This window comes from Arabidopsis lyrata, assembly GCF_000004255.2.
Source record: "Arabidopsis lyrata subsp. lyrata unplaced genomic scaffold ARALYscaffold_7, whole genome shotgun sequence".
NCBI lineage: Eukaryota > Viridiplantae > Streptophyta > Magnoliopsida > Brassicales > Brassicaceae > Arabidopsis > Arabidopsis lyrata.
In genome coordinates, this window is record NW_003302549.1 from 7257548 (window position 1) to 7276213 (window position 18666).

The window sequence follows — 18666 nt, forward strand, 5'->3', positions numbered from 1 at the left end:
TCCAATCCCTAATTTTAGAAAAAAATCGTTTCCCGTTTCCGAAACGTTTCGCTTCCACGTTTCCGTTTCCGTTTCCATGCAACATAAACGAAGACAACCTCCTTTGGAGATGCTCTTGGTCTGTCTTAGAAAAAAAAGTTCAAACCCATAAATGTTCCAATTATATGTTCCAATCTCAATTTAAACGCAATTCCGTTTTCCTTGTGAACACAAAGATTAGACATATAAACCAAATTAGCTAGCAAGAAGATCAGGAAACTTATTTAATTTGTGCTTGATTTGGGTTGCAAATTTTGATTTAAGCAAGACCAAAAACACCGCCTCAAGAAACATAAAAGAGATTCCTTCAGCTTTAGTCTTCAGAGACCATGACTACACACACTTTATTCAAAGACAAAAAACAAAACAAAACAAAACAAAAACAAGAACATAACAACCGACAACGTTTTAGTTGATCTCGATCTGACGAACATCATTTCTCTCTTGCTCTTTCATCTTCGGAATCACAACTTTCAAAACTCCGTTCTTCATCTCCGCCTTAATCTCATCAATCTTGTAAATCTTCTCCGGCAGTCCAATCCTGCTAGTGAATCTCCGATTACCGCCCTGATCTTCTTCCTCGCCATCATCGTCTTCGTATTTCCCTTCTCCTCTAATCACCAGAGTGTCCTGCTCCAAAGCCAGCTTCACATCCTCTCTGCTCAGCCCAGGCATGTCGATTCTCAGGTAAAGAGCATCGTCTTTCTCTTTTATATCCCAACCACGACGAGCTCCTGAAGCTCCCATGCCACGAGTAGCTGATAACAGAGGATTCTCCATGAACTGGTCCATCAGATTCAGCACTTGACTAACGCTCCTCGTCGGCGAAAACGGATCAAAGACATCTGCACAAAATCCATATCAAAATTTTAAGATCAATGTTAGCTAATCTATGATTTCTTACTAAATTTTAGCTCCGTTAACAAGAGAAAGATATAGATCTGGTTGAGTTACCTGAGAAGAAATCACCACGGCGGCGAGGAACAGAGCGGCGATCGAAATCAACGCCTTGTCCATTCTCGCCATCGTCGTCGTAGCTCCTCACGGCGTTGGTGTTGAAGAGGCGAGAGGAAACGGATGGACTAAGAACGCTACGGGAACGTGGAACAATGGAAGAAGAAAGAAGTCTCTTAAGAGCAAGGGAAGATGCCATTTGTAGAGAAATATGAAGCTTTTTTGAGAAAGTTTTAACAGAGAGTAAGTAGTGTTTTATCTGAGAACTGTGTGTGGCGATAGTGGAGACAGAGGAGGTTTATATATGAGTAAAGAGTGTTGAAGGTAGTAGATATTATCAGGTGAGTGAATGTTCTGGAGAGGTGGATATTTCTCTGGATCGTTCTAGAGGTCCGTGGCTCCCAAGCTAATGAGTGAAACAAATATATTGTTTATTAACGGGCCACGGCCCATCGTATTAGGCCAGGTTTACTAGATTTATGGTCAACAAGTCAAATGACCCTAGATCATGGATTCATGGTACATGAATGAAAACGACCAAAAGCCGAGGCGGCCACCAACCACCGAACGTGGGAAGGTCTGGTTTGGGCAAACATTCGGAAAGAACAAAAAGACTCGGATATTGGAGAAGGCAAATATATATTGGTATTGAGGTTAAAAAATTATTTTTGGCCTAATGACTAAAACAGTTTGACGACGCTCTTAAGGTTTATTTATTCAACGTAGACTAGATACCATAGGGCCGTTTTGAATTGGACCTTTTAAGTTTTGATTTTATATTAAACCGCCATGTTGTTTAGACGAAAGATAAAACAAAAGACGTGTCTCTAGCTAAGCTGACCTTCATATGCTTTGACATTATACATGTATTATGATCTCTTCTTCTTTTTTTCTTTCGAAAAAATACACTCGAATTTAGAAATATTTTGATATGTAGACTGTAGACACACATACATGCAGAAGTGTTCTAATTACCTGCGCCTACGTGCTGTCAACTCCTACAAATCCCCAACCGTTATCTAAGAGATTAAATATACCCCGGCCCTAACTATATAATATATCATAATTGTTCAAACCAGTGTATGTAGAATAGACGATTCCTTGAACCATATAATTTCAGCTTCATATATATAAGATTCCTAATGTGAAACGAAAACAAATATACGAGTCTTGCATCATATAGTTAATCGTCGTCAAATATTAAAGAAGAAAATGGCAACCACCAAAACCACCGGTCGGAGACTCCGTCCTCCGTCGCCCAATATTAACCGGAGCCGGACTATAAGCTCTTCGATCTCTCTCCCAGTGTCCTTAAACGCCTCGTTATCGTCTTCTACTTCTTCCTCCTCTTCCTCTTCGCCATCCAATTCAAGCAAGAGAGTGATGATAACCAGATCACACTCTACAACGAGATCATCCAGGCCCACCGGATCATCCAACCCCAAATCCGGCGAAAATATAATCCCGGCGAGAAACAGCGCGTCAAGATCTCACGAGATAAACAACGGTAGAAGCAGAGAGGCGTTTGCTCAGTACTTAGATCAACGTGAGCGTGGTAGTCCTCGTAATAACGCTTCATCTAGAGGGGTAAAACCGGGAGCGAGCTCACCATCGGCGTGGGCGTTGTCCTCAGGGAGAGTTTCGACGATGAAGACATATCTGTCCAGCTCAGCTCCGGCGAATTCAATGTGCATGACGCCGCCTGAATCACCGGTAAGCAAGGCCAAGATAAGAAGCGGTGGCGGTGGAGCTGTGGCCGGAGTTTTGAAGTACTTCATGGCGCAGAAGAAAGTATCTCCGGTCCAAGAGGAGGATTATCACCGGTTTAGGGTTTTGCAAAACAGATTACTTCAATGGAGGTTTGTTAACGCAAGAACTGAAGCCACTATGGCTAAACTTAAGATCAACGTTGAGGTACAAAACTATATGAAAAATATATAAATTAATTTGTATCTTATAAATATCTATTAATTTGTTTTTGTGAATGGTTTCAGGATCAGTTGTTTTGGGTTTGGCTAAGGATATACAAAATGAGGAACTACGTAGTGGAAAATTTGATTGAAGTTCAAAGGCTCCGTCAAGAAATCAAACTAGGTGAAGTTCTCAGCCTCCAAATGCCTTTACTTAATGATTGGTCAAAATTAGAAGCAAAAAACTCCGAAGCATTGAGCAAGCTAACTCGAAAACTCCATGCTTTGTCTGTCCGTTTACCCTTCGTACATGGTGCCACGGTTAGAAACTTTCTTTCGTTCGGAAAACAATTGGTTTATAAAAATTTTGTGTGTTAGTCAAGAAAACGGAAAATAATATTATGTAAGTTACAGATGGATGTGGTGTCGATACATGAAGAAATGGTCATAGCTATACAAGTCATGGACGAGATCGAAGACGTCATTATCAAGTTTCTCCCACGAGTAAGTCCACCTTATTTATATACATCTTTTTTTTCCTAACTTTGTTTTATAGATGCGTATATAAGAAACTAATTTAAGAATGTCCGGGTAATTAAATATCAGCAGGTTGAAATAATCCTATATGAGCTGACAGAATTGATCGGCTTGTTTAATCAAGAATTGTTATATTTTGAAGAAATGGACAAGAGTCTTTTCTCCATTCCTCTCTTTGCGGTAAAATCAATCATTACTTTCATTATATTTAATTTGACCGGTCCGGTTTAAATCTTATACGTGGAAGCTGCAATGGCTAAATTGGTGAGATCTTTGTTTTAACAGGCGAAGGAGAGGAGTTTGAAGGTCCATATTCTCCAGAAGAGTGAAGAACAGAGAAAAAAAAAGTTGTATAATAACTCAAAAGTTAGGACATGTAATTAAATGTTAATAACATTGAACATTTTGCAAACTGGAATGCTGCTTGTTTACCAAAAAAAAAAAACTGGAATGCTGCTACTTCTAGTTATTTAGTTCAACCTATCCAAAATAAATTGTTGAAATATATAATGATAACTTTGTGATATATATGAATGATTGAAGCCATGTGTATAACAAATTTCGTAATGCAATTTCTACAGTACCTTAATGAAAATATACTTATACAAAAATGAGATATCAAATAAAAAAAAATGTCCATCCAATCACATACACATATAAATGTTTTACACTTCTCACCAAGAATGTTTATCAATAATAATTGTAATTTCCAAAGATATAGATATAAAGATTGACAACAAAGTTAATAAAAGCGCTATTAGGTCAATTGGTAATTCAGCTTATCAGAACTGCAGAGGTCTCGGGTTCGAAACCCTCTTTTCCTAAATCCCCAATTTTTTTTTCCCCCGTTTCCGAATCTCTTGCCGGCGGGCGTTTCCCATGAATTCAGGCGACCAAGTTCCCCGGAAGTCGAAGGTAACCTCTACTGATTCCATCTTCTTGTTCTCTCCTTGGTAATTTCATCTCAAATATAGAAAAAAATTGCGTATCACTGACCATTTCTCTCCGTTCCATTTCGCGGCAGCGGAGGTTCCAACCAAGACCTCCGAAGCCTTCTCTCCGGCCGATTGCTCCAACCTCAAAAACGTAATTCTTTTTTTCCCTCGATCATTTCTTGTTTATGCTTGTATATATCTATATCTGCTTTATACATGTAAAAGCTTTAAACTTTTTTCTCTGAAACACAGCGAAGCTGAGGCTGAGGAGGAAGAGAATAGAAAAGCAGCTCGACAATTAGCCAAACGTATCGGCGTATGTAGTGAATCTTCTCACTTCTAATATTTTCTTTCCTCTTAATTTCATGGAAATTTTTTGTTAAACAGTTATTAGTTTAATCGAAATTTCCCTGATTTAGATTATGATATATACAAAATACCAAAACGGTGTGCTTTTCTTTTTGGTCTGACCTTTAATAGTTTTGAATCTCTGCCTCATTTCCTTTGCTAGCTTTTGTTGATTGCATCAATTTAACTACCTTGTTAATGATGGCTTAGTGACCATGAAATGAGTTGGTCTATGACACCTAACATGTTGATTTGTAGCTTATAACTGGCTTAGTTGTTATCTCCATCACTTAATCCAAATGCTCAATGTTGAAAACTTAAAACTTTTTTGTGTTGTTGTTGCAGACTGGCCAGAGGAGACCCAAAACCGAAACGAAAGGTATGTATATCCATGTTATATGTGTATTCGCATTCTTCATTTTATCGAGTTGTGTTTGATCTCATTTCTGTAAATGAGTTATCGGAAAACCATGTGTGAGGAAGGTGATAGTATGTATTGTATTATAGCAGCGATCGTTCTTGAATAGCTTTTGAAATCTTTGCAGCTTCTTCTCCTGAAGTTGCATTCCAACCAAGCTTGTCATCACTTGCAATAAGGTCGTTTAGTGTTCCTAAAGAAGATGACAAGCCCAGTTCTGATGTATATCCCTCTTCTTCTGCTGGTATTCTTCCTCCTGTTTCGTCTATTACTCCCCAAGAAGATGAAGAGGAGGTTCATAATTTGGTTACAAGAACTGGGGAAGACTACGTTGAACCTTGGGTAACCAGAATCTTTCGATACAAGTTGATTTTCTCTCCCAGTTTCTCTTGTGTTGATTTATGTGACATAAGGTTTGGCTCATTTTATTATGTTCCAGGATTATAGAAACTCATACTATCCTACCGTTCTTCCATTGAGAAAGCCTAACTCTGGTGACCCAGGTATTCTCGCTCCCGGCTTTGCAATAGCTTTACGCCAACTATTCAGATGTGAATGTGTTTGCTCTGTAAAATGCCTGCAGTTTTCCCCTCTGTCTGTAAACTGAAACCTACTTCTTGTGTTGTTAGAACTTCTTGACCAGGAGGAATTTGGGGAAGTGGCTAAACACCGTGATTATGAGGAGAACACCATCAACTCAGCAGAAGAACTCGGTCTGACATCGGTAATAAACTTGTAAACAAATTTATGTTGACAGACATGTAAACTCTTCACTGAGTTTGACTGATTGTATTTTCTGAGCTCCATGCAGGTGCAACACTGCAAAAATCAGATGTTTTTCTTTAAGATCCCGGACTGTCTCCCTGTAATGAAGCAATCGACAGGAGCAACCACCAAGAGATCAGTACGGGAGTATAGTTCAGGGAGAAGCAACCCATTTGAAGGTTTACCAGAGGGATTCATGGGCAAAATGCTGGTTTACAAGAGCGGTGCTGTCAAGTTGAAACTTGGAGATGTCCTCTTTGATGTAAGTCATTTTCGTCTCGTCACTATTAGATGTGAACCCACATATCTGATTCTGTGTTGGAATCACCTCTGCTTGTAGCCTCTTCTTCATCTCTTTTAACTCTCGGTCCTATGCATATATGCAGGTCTTACCAGGTCCGAATGCAAAATTCCATAATGATGTGGCAGCAATCGACACCAAAGGGAGGAACTGCTGTCGCATTGGTTCTTCAGCCAAGTTTGTGACTGTTACTCCCGATGTTGAGGCTCTTTTGAACTCTGCTTCAGACATGGAAACACACAAGTGAAGGTTGTTCTGGATATAGCAGGTCCTGTTCATACAAGGATGTGAAAAGCGTAGTATTGACCACTTAGATTCTGTAACTACAACCTAATCTTCAGCCATGATCGTAAAAACTCTTCTTGTTGTCTTCTTCTGTAGTAAGAGATTCACATTCGGGATAAAAGAAAGCTTTTAACATTTTGACACATTCAGAGTTCTTATTATAGAAATCTTCTAAAATGTCAACAATGGAGAACAGAACCAAAGATTATCAAACAAACCACAATATGACCTGAAACAAAGCTAAACAAGCAGCATGATGAAGACCATATGTATTGTCGGCTAATTTGAAACGATCAAGACTTGTTGCAGGCTCGGGACACCATCACGACCAGCAGAACCACGATGGAGAGCAGGACCGAAGTCGTCAGCCTTTCCTCGAGCCAATTGTTGAATTTGGCATCTTTCCCCTTGTTGTAAACACCATCACCATTGTAACAATTGAAGAGCTCGGTCACGACCTTTGTTATTTTCACAAACACTTCTGTGGCCTTAACCATTGTGTTGTCAAATACCCACTTTATGAAATCCACTGCTGCGTTATTCTCCCCAGGAGTGTCTTCGGAACTCTCCTCATCTGTTATAAGAAAAAATAGAAACACAGGACTAGGCAATGAGTGCCCTGAGAGGAGTTTCAAATGAAAAGGCTTATATTGATAAATTCATTATCCCTATACCTTGACTTATGCCATTGTTGTACAAGTCCCTAATCTCTCGCACCACATTGTTGTTCATCACCGCCTCCCAGACTGCTTTGTCAGACGACAATGATACTACCATTTTCTGCATAAAATGTGAAAAGCCCTTGATTCATGTACCATGATATACAATGAAATGACCAACCATGATTATTTTCGAAGACAGACACATAAAGAAAATGGATTTCATTTATCTAAACCCATGTTAAGAATTCAAATATTTGTTAGGTGGATATAAAACTTAAAACCCTGAGCATCTATTTCTTCCCTCAAAACTTGCCGGATCAAACACATAGTTAATAAGACAGAAACTTGAGCCAAGTGTAATCAAGAAAACAAAAGAAAGATCACCTGGACAGATGGTTCGGTTCGTAGTAGGTCAAAAGCATTGTAAACCTGATCATAAGCATGAGGCTGTAAGGTTCTTGAATGGCATAGTTGCATTGAAGGCTCCATCCAGTCCGAATCCGACCCAAACGAAGGAACTTGATGAACCATCCCTGTGGCTATAGGGCTCTGGTTTTCACCACCACTTTCCGGATAGCACTCGTATTTGTCTCTTACCAGCTGAGTATAGGAACTAGCATCGAAAACCCTTCGAGAAACAAGACTCAACCATTACTCCAACACGTCAAAAAAAACCCAATTATTATGAATAAACCAGCAAACAACTTTTGAAAGTATTTAAGGTTTTAGGTAGTTTATAGTACAAACAACTGTGTGGGGTCAAATTGACACGGGGACACAGCTGAAAGAGTTTCAAACTTCTTCAAGATCATCAGATCAAGACAATTCCATCCATATCAGAAAAAAAGTTTAAAACTTTTAAACACTATAGCAGTCCATGACAATTCTCGTGGAACTAATACCTACCACTCAAAGCTGATCCATTTATGAGATTACTTGTCAATAATTTCGACAAAACTCAAAGCTCAAATAGTCACATCAAAACAATCACACATTTTCAAGTGAAATGAGAAAAGAAAAGAGATTTGATTACTGCTGGAGAGCAGAAACAGCATCTTGGACTTCGTCGACAGAAGGAACAGAGCCAAACAGAGAATCGTCTTCTTCCTCAGAAACCCACTCAAAATCCTCATAACCTCCGGAATTAACAAAGGAAAAAGCGCCGCCTTTCCATCCGGAGGTTGCAGCCACCGGAAGATTCAACAACAACCCTGAAGCCGCGGAAATCGTAAGATTATTCGACCCAGAAGAAGAAGAAGAAGAAGATCTCTGTTTATGGACATGCGAAACAGAGGCCGGCGACGACGTGGACGAGGATAATGAAGAAGCAAAGGGATCTTGAATACCACCGTTGGCTACGCCGGTCCTCGTCATCGCACGACCGGCGGCGCGTAACATACCACCGCCGCCACCCATAGGCCCTCTTCCACCACCAAACATAGAGATCACTATCAAATTGTTTTTTCTTTACTCAAACGACAGGTTGCGTATGTTTACTCGGTGAGTTTGTCTTTTGGTCTACCGAGTCGATGAATGGGTCCGATGCTATTTCTTAGGCTTTTTGCTTGAAGCAGTTTTGATTGTATCGAGGAAGTGGATAAAGATTTATAAATGCAAAATGGCTTTTTATGACTTTCTTTCCTTTGCTTTGGTCCTTCTTCTCCACGACACGCTTATCCATTTACTCTGTTTTTTTCTTTTTCATTAAAATACTACTCCACTATTGTTATAATAATTGTTTTCCATACTGGATTTTTTTTTTTTTGACGGCCATACTGGATTAATTGATACAGTATATAATAAAAATTGATATCTCATTTTTTTGCTTAATCCAAAATGATATTTGCAACATACAGAATAAAAATTGATATCTGATTTTTTTGCTTAAAATTAGAGGTGAACAGTTGACAAAAAAAAATTAGAGGTGAACATGTAGATCAAATTATATCGTAAACTTTCATATTCAATTTTGGATAATTTAATTTGAACGTGGTTAAAAACCTAAAACCAGTACGTAATAGTAGTAGTTTTCTTTTTTTCCGTATAACATGTATGAGTTTAGAACTTTAGATAAACCAAAAAATATAAGTAGGTCTTTTTCATTTTGAGTTCCGGTAGCGTTTTCAGTTGGATTTGACTTTACTTGATTGATTTTTAATCCAAATTACTGGATTTTTAACATATACTGTATATAGTTATATACTGGAGTATATATTTTTCTTCTGTTCGAGAATGTCGTCAACGTACATAAGTTGATAATTTGATATCCGTATGTATCTGACAGGTGGGTAGTAAGTTTATTACTCGCTAATATGTTTTCATTTTCAGTCTTTGTAGACTATTAAAAAAAAAAATCGTACACAAAGGTTAAAATTGTTGGAGATACAATCCAAGTCCCACATCGGAAGTTTGATGGGACAATCAATAATATATAAAGGGTTAGGGCCAATCCACTAATTGCCAATTGTTTTTTAGTTGGAAGCCCAAAATTAGCCTAAATTTAACAAAAATACAGTGTTTTCTAGTTAAATGTAAAATTTGGAAAAACAAGTAAGAATGGGTTATTTTTGTATTTGAACCTTCATGAGTCATATTCAGCAATTAATAATATTTATATCTAATTCAACATTGTAAATATCATATTTAAAAGTTCTTCCACAATCAAATTTTCATCGTCGCCATATAATTAGAGTTTCAACGATTTAGGGAATCAAAGTACTACAGAAAAGATGTAACACTCGTCTTCGACTTCGTGTATTAAAAGAAGATATTGACCACAAAAAAAACAATCGTAAGAAAATACCCATGTGCAAACTTCTTATTCATAAATACATAATCATTGCTATTAGCTGATGTCTTTTATCCAGTTTCCATCACAGAAAATTCTGCCTTTTTCCGTTCAATTCTTTTTTGTTAAAAAGAGATCTCTCAACTGTTTTTTTATATATATAAAGTCCGAATAATTTTGGTCCGTTATGCAGCATAATTAGAGAATATTATTTAGTGAAAATTAAAACAATGTTGATGTATCTTCTTACATTTTTTACAGTTTTGTTAAAAAAAATCTTTTGTTTTTGTATCAAACAAAACGAGAATGGAGAAAATAACCATTGACCTGAAAGACATTCAAAATACACAATAGCAATATGAATATCAGACTCAATAGCATGAAAACTCCAAAACCAATTTGAAAGTCGGAAGACATTTCGTACGGAAAAGGGAGTTTCAACATAAGAAAATAAAAAAAGATTTTAATTTTCTAGAGATATTTAATAATTAAATAATGTGTCCTAATCGGATATTTCATGAGATAGATGACTACAATGGACGAAGATTTTAGCGTGGAGACAAGACAAGTTTAAAATCGAGGTTTTCCACCTTTATCATATCATTAAGGAGACCATAACAACAAACAATGACATGCTATTCGTTTTCCATAAGTAACTTAATGTTTTTCGCTTCTACTTTTGCCGGTCCCATAGTCCGGTACCATATTTTTACTATCCTCTCCGTTTTAATTTAGTTATCATTTTGGGACTTAAAATTTATCACATAATAGTTGTCGTTTTAGATTTTTAATGCAGATATTTTATAAAAATTCTAGTTTTATCTTCACAGTTTTAATGTTTTGACCAATAAAATAATTTAGAGAATAAATTAAACAAAAATAAAATAGAAAAATTGATTGTTTTCTTAATTCCTGTACAAAGACCTTAAATGTCAAATAATTCAAAACAAGAGGAATATTTTGTTTCTTTTCCTTCCTTTTCTTCTTCTTTGCACCATTTAACATTGTGATCTGGCCCAATTACTAATTCGGACATATCAGGCCGAAACATGTTAAAACTCGTAAACCGGCGTTTTAATTGAACCGGCCAAATCACGTTTGAAATGCTAACCAATGTTTAGTTGAACTCTACCAAATTCTTGTACCACTCCACTATGCATAAAGGGTAGGAGACAAAAAGACGTGAGGTCATGCGTGCAACTATGGCGTTGAGGAATGTAATTAAATACCAAATCATTAGAGAATTAAGAGATAAAACTATGATTAAATTAATAGCCAAGGCCTAAGGTTGGAGAAAACTTCATTCTTTTAACACACACTCCTTCTGTCACTCCTCTGATAATGAAGAAAAGAGTATATACCCAGCACTGATCCTCCTTTGACCATTAACATGACCAACTTGTCTCATTTTCTTATTATTTTCGGTTCTTCTTTTCAAATCTTTATAAGATTCTCTGATTATAAGAACCCATTGATTTGTTTGTATCTGAGATTAGCAGCACCAACGTGGGTCTTCTTCTTCCTCGGCTGCTCTCTTTGATGGAAGCTTCCACCATTTCTTCATCAAGTTTGAGATGTCCAATGCCGAATTAAGAGGCAAAACCCCATTTCTGTCTTGGGTTTGACTTAAAGTTGCCTCCTTTAATAACCAGGTAGGTTCTATTTCTGGGTTTCTTGTTTAAGTTTATGCCCTGAAGATGGTCCCTTTGATTGACTTGGTTAATGCTTCATAGTCTTGCGGATTCTCTGCAATTGCAATGTACTCAAAGTTGACATTTTTCTTGGAAAGTTGAGTTTTTTAACTTTATAAGAAGCTATCTTCTATGGTCGTTGAGTGTTATTGCTTTACGATCCTTAAGGTCGTCCAAATTAGACTCTGAGACATTTCACTATCAACGTTATAAGAGTATCTCATGATCCATTGGATGTTCAAGATCTTGTCATTTGTCAATACTTGGTTATCATTTGCCATTTCTGTTTGATGAGTTGATATTAAACATCCAGTTATGTGAGTTCAGAGTATATTTACTCTGTTGATTCCCACTGACTGGATTTTTAGATGGCTTTACTTAGCTTTCCCTTTCTTTCATGTTATCTCTACTTTTGGAACAAAACACTCTTTTTAGACCATTGTTTTGCAGTGTCTGAAATGGTTCTATTGTGCAGGGTAACTATCAACAAGAAGAAAAAAAGATAAACAATGAGTAGATCACCAGACAATCTTGCCCTTCCTCCTCCTCCTCCTCCTCCCCCATCTCGTACCGTCGTTGTGGCTCTAAGTGGGAGCAGTAAAAGCAAATATGTAGTTACATGGGCGCTCGAAAAATTTGCTCCTGAAGGAAATGTTGGCTTCAAGCTACTTCACATCCATCCAATGATTACTTCTGTACCTACACCAAGTAAAGCTCCAACTATGACTTGTATTTCTGTTTCTTTCTTGTACTCAGGACTTCTTGTGTTTTCCTTGTTTCTATTTGGTATTGTTGTGTAAAACAAAACTAAGACTTATTGTAACTGATAAAAGCCTGATGTACATTTCTTGCTCCTTCTCAAGTGGGAAATGCAATCCCGATTTCCGAGGTAAGAGATGATGTAGTAACTGCGTTTAGACAGGAAATACTGTGGCAGTCTGAAGAAATGCTTAAACCTTTCACAAAATTGTTTGTGCGGAAAAAGGTATTTCCTTTGGTATATAAGATACCTTATGTTTTCTAAGATCAAAAACTGAAGGTTACATGAACTCATTGAATTACCTTAACGAAAGGTTGCAGTAGAAGTTCTTGTGATCGAATCAGATAATCTGGCAGCCGCAATAGCTGAAGAAGTGACTCGGGATTCAATAGACAGAATTGTCATTGGAGGCTCATCCCGTAGTTTTTTCTCAAGGTACACTACCACCCTGCTGCTAGCTTTCGACATTTGTTCTTTCTGTTTCTGGTACCAATGAATCTGTTTTGAAAATTCCAGGAAAGCTGATATGTGCTCGGCGATATCAGCTTTGATGCCGAACTTTTGTACAGTCTATGTTGTTTCAAAAGGAAAATTGTCATGCGTCCGACCATCAGACTCAGACGGAAATGCTACTATAAGAGATGATGGTAGTGAGAGAACTAATTCTTCAAGCGGTTCTTCTGGTCCCACCTCAGGTCCATGACTCATCAATGTATTTGTGTGAATACTCTACTAGAAATGGTGTGTATATCTAATTTTGTTACCCCATTTTCTCTTCTAGATGTAATGTCAAGTGTGCATGACTCTCAATCTCGTGCTCTATCCCTTCCGGTCAGGAGAATGCAAAATTTCCCTACAATTGCAAGACAAGCATCAGTTCCAATGGAAACGAGTTCTGTTGGCTCGGATGAAACCAGGTGCATGTCTTTGGATGCAGAGGAAGCTAGAGATGTTTCAAGTATCAATAGAAGCAGCACGGATACTACATCACGTTGGACTCCTCGGCTTAGAGATTACGAGGAGAGAAAAGAAGCTATGAGTTCTTCTTCTAGCAACCGTGAATACGGGAATATTGGTAGTAGATTTAGTTGGACTGGCATGGGGGTCGATAATACGCACTCTCGGGCTTCTCAACAAGCTTCCAACATGTCTGATGCTCTAAGTGAACAATCTTATACAGACAGCCAGGTATAAAATGCAGTTTTAATTTCGATATTGTCTTGTGAATCAGAAAAATATAAGGTTTTTTGTTCAGGTAAACCTAAACTTTGAGGTTGAGAAGTTGAGAGCTGAGCTTAGACACGTTCAAGAAATGTATGCTATGGCTCAAACCGAAACTTTTGATGCTTCTCGAAAGGTGAAGGCCTCATGATCTCATATATCTTTGCATTTGATGAAACTTATTAAATTGTGCTCAATGCTTTTTTGAAAATGTTTCAGCTTGGTGAGCTTAACCAACGTCGGTTAGAAGAAGCCATAAAGCTTGAAGAGCTAAAACTGAAGGAGTACGAAGCTCGGGAGTTAGCAGAAAGGGAAAAGCAGAATGTTGAGAAGGCGAGGAGAGATGCAGAGAGCATGAGAGAAAGAGCGGAGAGAGAAATTGCGCAGAGAAGAGAAGTCGAGAGGAAATCCGCACGTGATACTAAAGAGAGAGAGAAGCTCAAGGGCACTCTCGGATCTCCTCAGCTTCAATATCAGCACTTCGCTTGGGAAGAAATTATGGCTGCCACTTCATCATTCTCAGAAGAGCTGAAGATCGGAATGGGAGCTTACGGAGCTGTTTACAAGTGTAATCTGCATCATACAACTGCAGCTGTCAAAGTTTTGCATTCTGCTGAAAGTCGACTGTCCAAACAATTCCAACAAGAGGTATAGAAGTAGGCTTGAGCATTCGGTTTCGGTTTTTGTGCTGATCCCTTTATGGAAGTTTAGTTTTAATTCTTGTGGAAAGTCATCTCTGTTCTAAGAAGCTGCATTTTATTTAATCTCCCTGGTATCTCTACTTTGCAGCTCGAAATCTTGAGCAAGATTCGGCACCCACACTTGGTTCTCCTTCTAGGAGCGTGCCCGGAGCAAGGAGCTTTAGTTTATGAATATATGGAAAACGGTAGCTTGGAGGATAGACTGTTCCAGGTCAACAACAGTCCGCCACTCCCATGGTTTGAGCGGTTTAGGATAGCTTGGGAAGTCGCAGCGGCTCTTGTCTTCCTCCACAAATCAAAGCCTAAACCGATCATTCACCGTGATCTTAAACCTGCAAACATCTTACTTGATCAAAACTTTGTCAGCAAAGTTGGAGATGTCGGACTTTCAACGATGGTTCAAGTCGATCTTTTATCAACTAAATTCACTATATACAAACAAACAAGCCCCGTGGGAACATTATGCTATATTGATCCCGAATATCAACGCACTGGAATGATATCATCGAAATCAGATGTCTATTCCTTTGGAATGATTGTTCTTCAGCTTCTCACAGCAAAACCTGCTATTGCATTGACACATTTCGTTGAGAGCGCAATGGATAGTAATGATGAGTTCCTCAAGATCTTAGATCAGAAAGCGGGTAACTGGCCGATTGAAGAAACCCGGGAATTGACCGCATTAGCTTTGTGTTGTACAGAGCTACGCGGAAAAGATAGGCCTGATTTAAAAAACCAGATTCTTCCGGCGCTAGAAAACCTGAAGAAAGTAGCTGAAATGGCAAGGAACTCACTTTCGGGCGTATCGACACAGCCTCCCACTCATTTCATCTGCCCATTACTAAAGGTAACTCTATATGAAACCTTGTTCAAAAATGTTGAAACATCACATCCTGTTATTGTGTGTTGTGATGAAAATGTGAGAGCATGTGTGTATAATAATAATGCAGGACGTGATGAACGAGCCGTGCGTTGCAGCTGACGGGTACACATATGACCGTCGTGCGATAGAGGAGTGGCTTGAGGAGCACGACACATCGCCGATGACGGATTCACCATTGCATAGCAAGAACCTATTGCCAAATTATACTCTTTACACAGCTATCATGGAATGGAGGTCTACACGATAGTAAGCCAAACTTGTGTAGCGCTGTTCTGGATATATAAAACGGCAAGACGTTCTCAGACCGTCCCTTTCTTTCAAGCGATGATATTGCTTTGTACTTACGAAAACGAAACCTTGAATAATCAATCTTGTAATCCAACAATTATAAAATTAGAAGGAGATGGTCTTATTTGATTCACAACGGTTTATTCGGATCCATCCGTTAATTTGACTCCAAATATTAAGAAGACAGAACAAAACCATTGCCTTAAATCTATTTATTTTCCTTTTTGGTATTTTGGTCTCGAAACAGAACCTTTCTCCGATAATCCTCTCTCATTTCTCCATTGAAAAAAGGGACCTTGAGGGGAAAGGTTTTACTGTTTCTAGGGTTTCTATATTCCATTTCCTCATCATTGGAGAATGGAAATTCTCCTCTTCTCTCTGATTTTTCTTCAGATTTCGGTTATGTCCTGAATCTCTTGAAGATTTTTTTTTTTTTTTTTTTTGTTAAAGTTGATTCTTGAAGACCCAATTGCAAAAATTTCAACTTTTTTTTTTTTTTTTTGTTTTAATTTTCTCTGAGCGTTTCTGGCAATATACAATGCGGATTTTCGTGAATCTCCTTCTCTTCTCCTTGTGTCCTCTCGCGTTCTCGAATGAAAACTCCAGCTCGTATCTCATTTCGCGACCATTGATCTTCGAGACCCAGCTCAAGAACATGGACGACAATGTCAATCTACATTGCACGAGCTGGAGATTCGCGGCGGAGACAAACAATCTCGCTCCATGGAAAACCATTCCAGCTGAATGCGCCGATTACGTTTATCATTACCTGATGGGTGAAGGTTACGTCGTCGATGTGGAGAGAGTCTCCGAAGAGGCTAAGCTCTACGCGAGCAGCTTCCAATCTAACGCTGACGGGAAAGATATTTGGATTTTCGATATTGATGAGACGCTTTTGTCGAATCTTCCTTATTATATGGAACACGGTTGTGGGTAATAAATATATCTTTTTATCTTTCATTTTACAACATCGCTATAAAATTTGGTTTCTTGATAACTATATAGATGAATTTGTCTTTTTATTGTGTCGAAAGAGTAAAGATTTGAGGTATGTGTTGTTGTTGTCTGTCTTTTTTCTTTGCTTGTTTGTCTGTGTTCCCAAATGTGAAATCTGTCTTCTTTTGTTGAATTACCTATTTACCAGTATATGTGTTCTGTGTTTGGGAATTTGCAGGTTGGAAGTTTTTGATCATTCCAAGTTTGATAAGTGGGTGGAGAAAGGGATAGCACCTGCCATAGCACCAAGCTTCAAGCTTTACCAAAAGGTTGTAGATTTGGGGTACAAAGTTATCTTGCTTACAGGGCGTAGAGAGAACCACCGGGTTATCACTGTTGAAAACCTGCGCAATGCCGGTTTCCATAACTGGGACAAGCTTATTCTGAGGTAAAGCAACTCTACTTTCAGCTTTCTTGGGCCTCCATTACAATGTAGCTCATACAGTTTGTATCCAATTCTTGATCTTGATCGTAGTTGTTGTAACATGACATTATTTGATGACATTATTTGATATTGGATGATTGACGCTTTGGTTTGCTGATTTATTGTTGTTAACAGATCGTTGGATGATCGGAACAAAACAGCGACCATGTACAAGTCAGAGAAGAGGGAGGAGATGGTGAAAGAAGGGTATAGGATCAGAGGCAATTCAGGTGACCAATGGAGTGATTTGTTGGGCTCTGCAATGTCAGAAAGATCCTTCAAACTTCCAAATCCAATGTATTATATCCCCTGAAGGGATCAACTAGAAAGCGAATTAATCAGAGCAATTCAGGTTACCAATACGAGCAACCTACTGTTTTTGATGTTTTGGTTGCCATGTAATCACTTGCTATAAGTATATGTACTAATGACTGCATCAGCTTGAGTGTTTAAATTTACCCTTAAATTTATAGCTTCTTGAAAAGCTTTTTAAGCTTAAAGACAAATCCAATCATTAAAGATTTTAAAACCAATTTAACTATCATTAGTTTAACAAAACAAGACCTTTTCCATATATAGACCAACGTTACCACTTACAAAGAAGCCAAAGAAAGTACATACAACATCACACTTAAAAAAAAAAACATATAGTAACACACATAAAACATTACTTATAACAAAAAGATTAAAAAAAAAAAACTGCATATCGGCTTTTATTATCTCCCCTGATCAAATTCTAAACACTTTATTCCTCATAAACTAACTCCCCGACATCGGAGTTATTGGACTATGATGATGACACCCGGGAAATTTAAGTAGTGTGCTGGCCAACACGAGTACGGTCACGGTCATGTTCCCCACCAGTATGTTGCTGTCCGTAGTACTGAGCTCTGTCTTTTAGATCCTGAGCCTTGCTTCCCAACTTCATCCTTGCACTGTCCAACCTATCTGATCCCTGTGGGTGCTCTCCGGTTGCGTACCTATTCACAATCAAATATGCATCATACTAAGCATTTACCTATATACATAACAAGGTAGCTACGTCAACTTTTGTATTTAATTAACCAAATGTCTCTACCCTAGATTTTGCAATTTATTAATGTGACATTTTTTTTTTTGAATCTATTAATGTGACATTTGTTAATCAACCAAACAAAATTGATCCAAAGCTACTGGCTCAACACATGCATGCACATACATATTGTATAACCTAATGAAATAAGATGATAAATGTGTGCTTACTTGTAAATCCAAGAGAAAACGGTTATAGCTGCAATGCCAAACCCACCAGAGGAGAGAAAACCGGTGATGAGCAGTGCAACGGTGATGAGAGCCGGGACAAGGATTGGGCTGAAAATAACGAGCAGAGGTGTTGCAACAGTCAAAGCTATGACAGTTCCAACAAGGGTAAGGCTGGAGAGGACAAGGAGAGAACCACCAGCTGTGACAGCAGTAGCAGCTTTAGCAATCTGCCTAGACTTGGAGTAGTCGGACCCTCGTCCGGACATCTGATATTGGTCTCGGTCTCGGCCAATCATCGGGTACTGGTCTCTGCCTATGATATCGTGATGGGTTGTTCTACCTGTATCCGCCATTTTTTGTTCTTGTTGAATAGAGAGAATGAGATCTTGAATGAGAGAGAATGATCAAAAGGATGTGTATATATTTTGGAAGAGGAAAGGAGTGTTTGTTAGATATATTAAGAAAGGAGACGAGAAGTCACGTGTCAATGGCGACATCATGCAATTGTATGCCACGTG

The 18666-nt window shown here is 38.3% G+C and overlaps 7 protein-coding genes across 9 annotated transcripts; 4 read left to right on the forward strand and 3 right to left on the reverse strand.

The window, feature by feature from the left end:
* Window positions 1–250: 250 nt before the first annotated feature.
* LOC9305757 (23.6 kDa heat shock protein, mitochondrial) lies at window positions 251–1275 on the reverse strand. The gene is made up of 2 exons (XM_021018082.1): window positions 994–1275; window positions 251–884 (listed from the first exon to the last, which is right to left on the reverse strand). Exons 1-2 carry the CDS (start codon window positions 1190–1192, stop codon window positions 448–450), a joined length of 636 nt encoding a protein of 211 aa, XP_020873741.1. The 5' UTR covers window positions 1193–1275; the 3' UTR covers window positions 251–447.
* Window positions 1276–1359: 84 nt separating this feature from the next.
* LOC9305758 (QWRF motif-containing protein 7) lies at window positions 1360–3873 on the forward strand. Of its 2 annotated transcripts, none has more exons than XM_021017859.1 (5): window positions 1360–2907; window positions 2988–3224; window positions 3318–3407; window positions 3510–3620; window positions 3726–3873. In XM_021017859.1, exons 1-5 carry the CDS (start codon window positions 2206–2208, stop codon window positions 3822–3824), a joined length of 1239 nt encoding a protein of 412 aa, XP_020873518.1. In that variant the 5' UTR covers window positions 1360–2205; the 3' UTR covers window positions 3825–3873. The 2 variants fall into 2 exon arrangements, with proteins under 2 accessions (XP_020873518.1, XP_020873519.1); XM_021017860.1 differs by having other exon boundaries at window positions 3513–3620.
* A 337-nt stretch (window positions 3874–4210) lies between these two features.
* Window positions 4211–6633, forward strand: LOC9303693. The gene is made up of 9 exons (XM_002867575.2): window positions 4211–4355; window positions 4465–4526; window positions 4628–4691; window positions 5069–5102; window positions 5269–5483; window positions 5581–5644; window positions 5771–5865; window positions 5953–6168; window positions 6293–6633. The coding sequence occupies exons 1-9, from the start codon at window positions 4320–4322 to the stop codon at window positions 6452–6454; spliced, it is 948 nt and encodes a 315-aa protein (XP_002867621.1). The 5' UTR covers window positions 4211–4319; the 3' UTR covers window positions 6455–6633.
* LOC9303694 lies at window positions 6602–8874 on the reverse strand. The gene is made up of 4 exons (XM_002869641.2): window positions 8188–8874; window positions 7539–7782; window positions 7167–7272; window positions 6602–7066 (listed from the first exon to the last, which is right to left on the reverse strand). The coding sequence occupies exons 1-4, from the start codon at window positions 8592–8594 to the stop codon at window positions 6786–6788; spliced, it is 1038 nt and encodes a 345-aa protein (XP_002869687.1). The 5' UTR covers window positions 8595–8874; the 3' UTR covers window positions 6602–6785.
* A 2092-nt stretch (window positions 8875–10966) lies between these two features.
* Window positions 10967–15622, forward strand: LOC9305759 (U-box domain-containing protein 35). 2 transcript variants are annotated; one of them, XM_021017613.1, is made up of 10 exons: window positions 10967–11594; window positions 12109–12341; window positions 12497–12618; window positions 12707–12828; window positions 12910–13088; window positions 13175–13581; window positions 13649–13750; window positions 13834–14262; window positions 14404–15162; window positions 15266–15622. In XM_021017613.1, exons 2-10 carry the CDS (start codon window positions 12143–12145, stop codon window positions 15443–15445), a joined length of 2499 nt encoding a protein of 832 aa, XP_020873272.1. In that variant the 5' UTR covers window positions 10967–11594; window positions 12109–12142; the 3' UTR covers window positions 15446–15622. The 2 variants fall into 2 exon arrangements, with proteins under 2 accessions (XP_020873272.1, XP_020873273.1); XM_021017614.1 differs by lacking the exon at window positions 10967–11594 and having other exon boundaries at window positions 12252–12618; window positions 12714–12828.
* A 338-nt stretch (window positions 15623–15960) lies between these two features.
* Window positions 15961–17382, forward strand: LOC9303695 (acid phosphatase 1). Its single transcript, XM_002867577.2, has 3 exons — window positions 15961–16419; window positions 16661–16870; window positions 17042–17382. The coding sequence occupies exons 1-3, from the start codon at window positions 16025–16027 to the stop codon at window positions 17217–17219; spliced, it is 783 nt and encodes a 260-aa protein (XP_002867623.1). The 5' UTR covers window positions 15961–16024; the 3' UTR covers window positions 17220–17382.
* Window positions 17383–17450: 68 nt separating this feature from the next.
* LOC9303696 (oleosin 18.5 kDa) lies at window positions 17451–18581 on the reverse strand. The gene is made up of 2 exons (XM_021018115.1): window positions 18149–18581; window positions 17451–17886 (listed from the first exon to the last, which is right to left on the reverse strand). Exons 1-2 carry the CDS (start codon window positions 18499–18501, stop codon window positions 17718–17720), a joined length of 522 nt encoding a protein of 173 aa, XP_020873774.1. The 5' UTR covers window positions 18502–18581; the 3' UTR covers window positions 17451–17717.
* Between the last annotated feature and the right edge of the window lie 85 nt (window positions 18582–18666).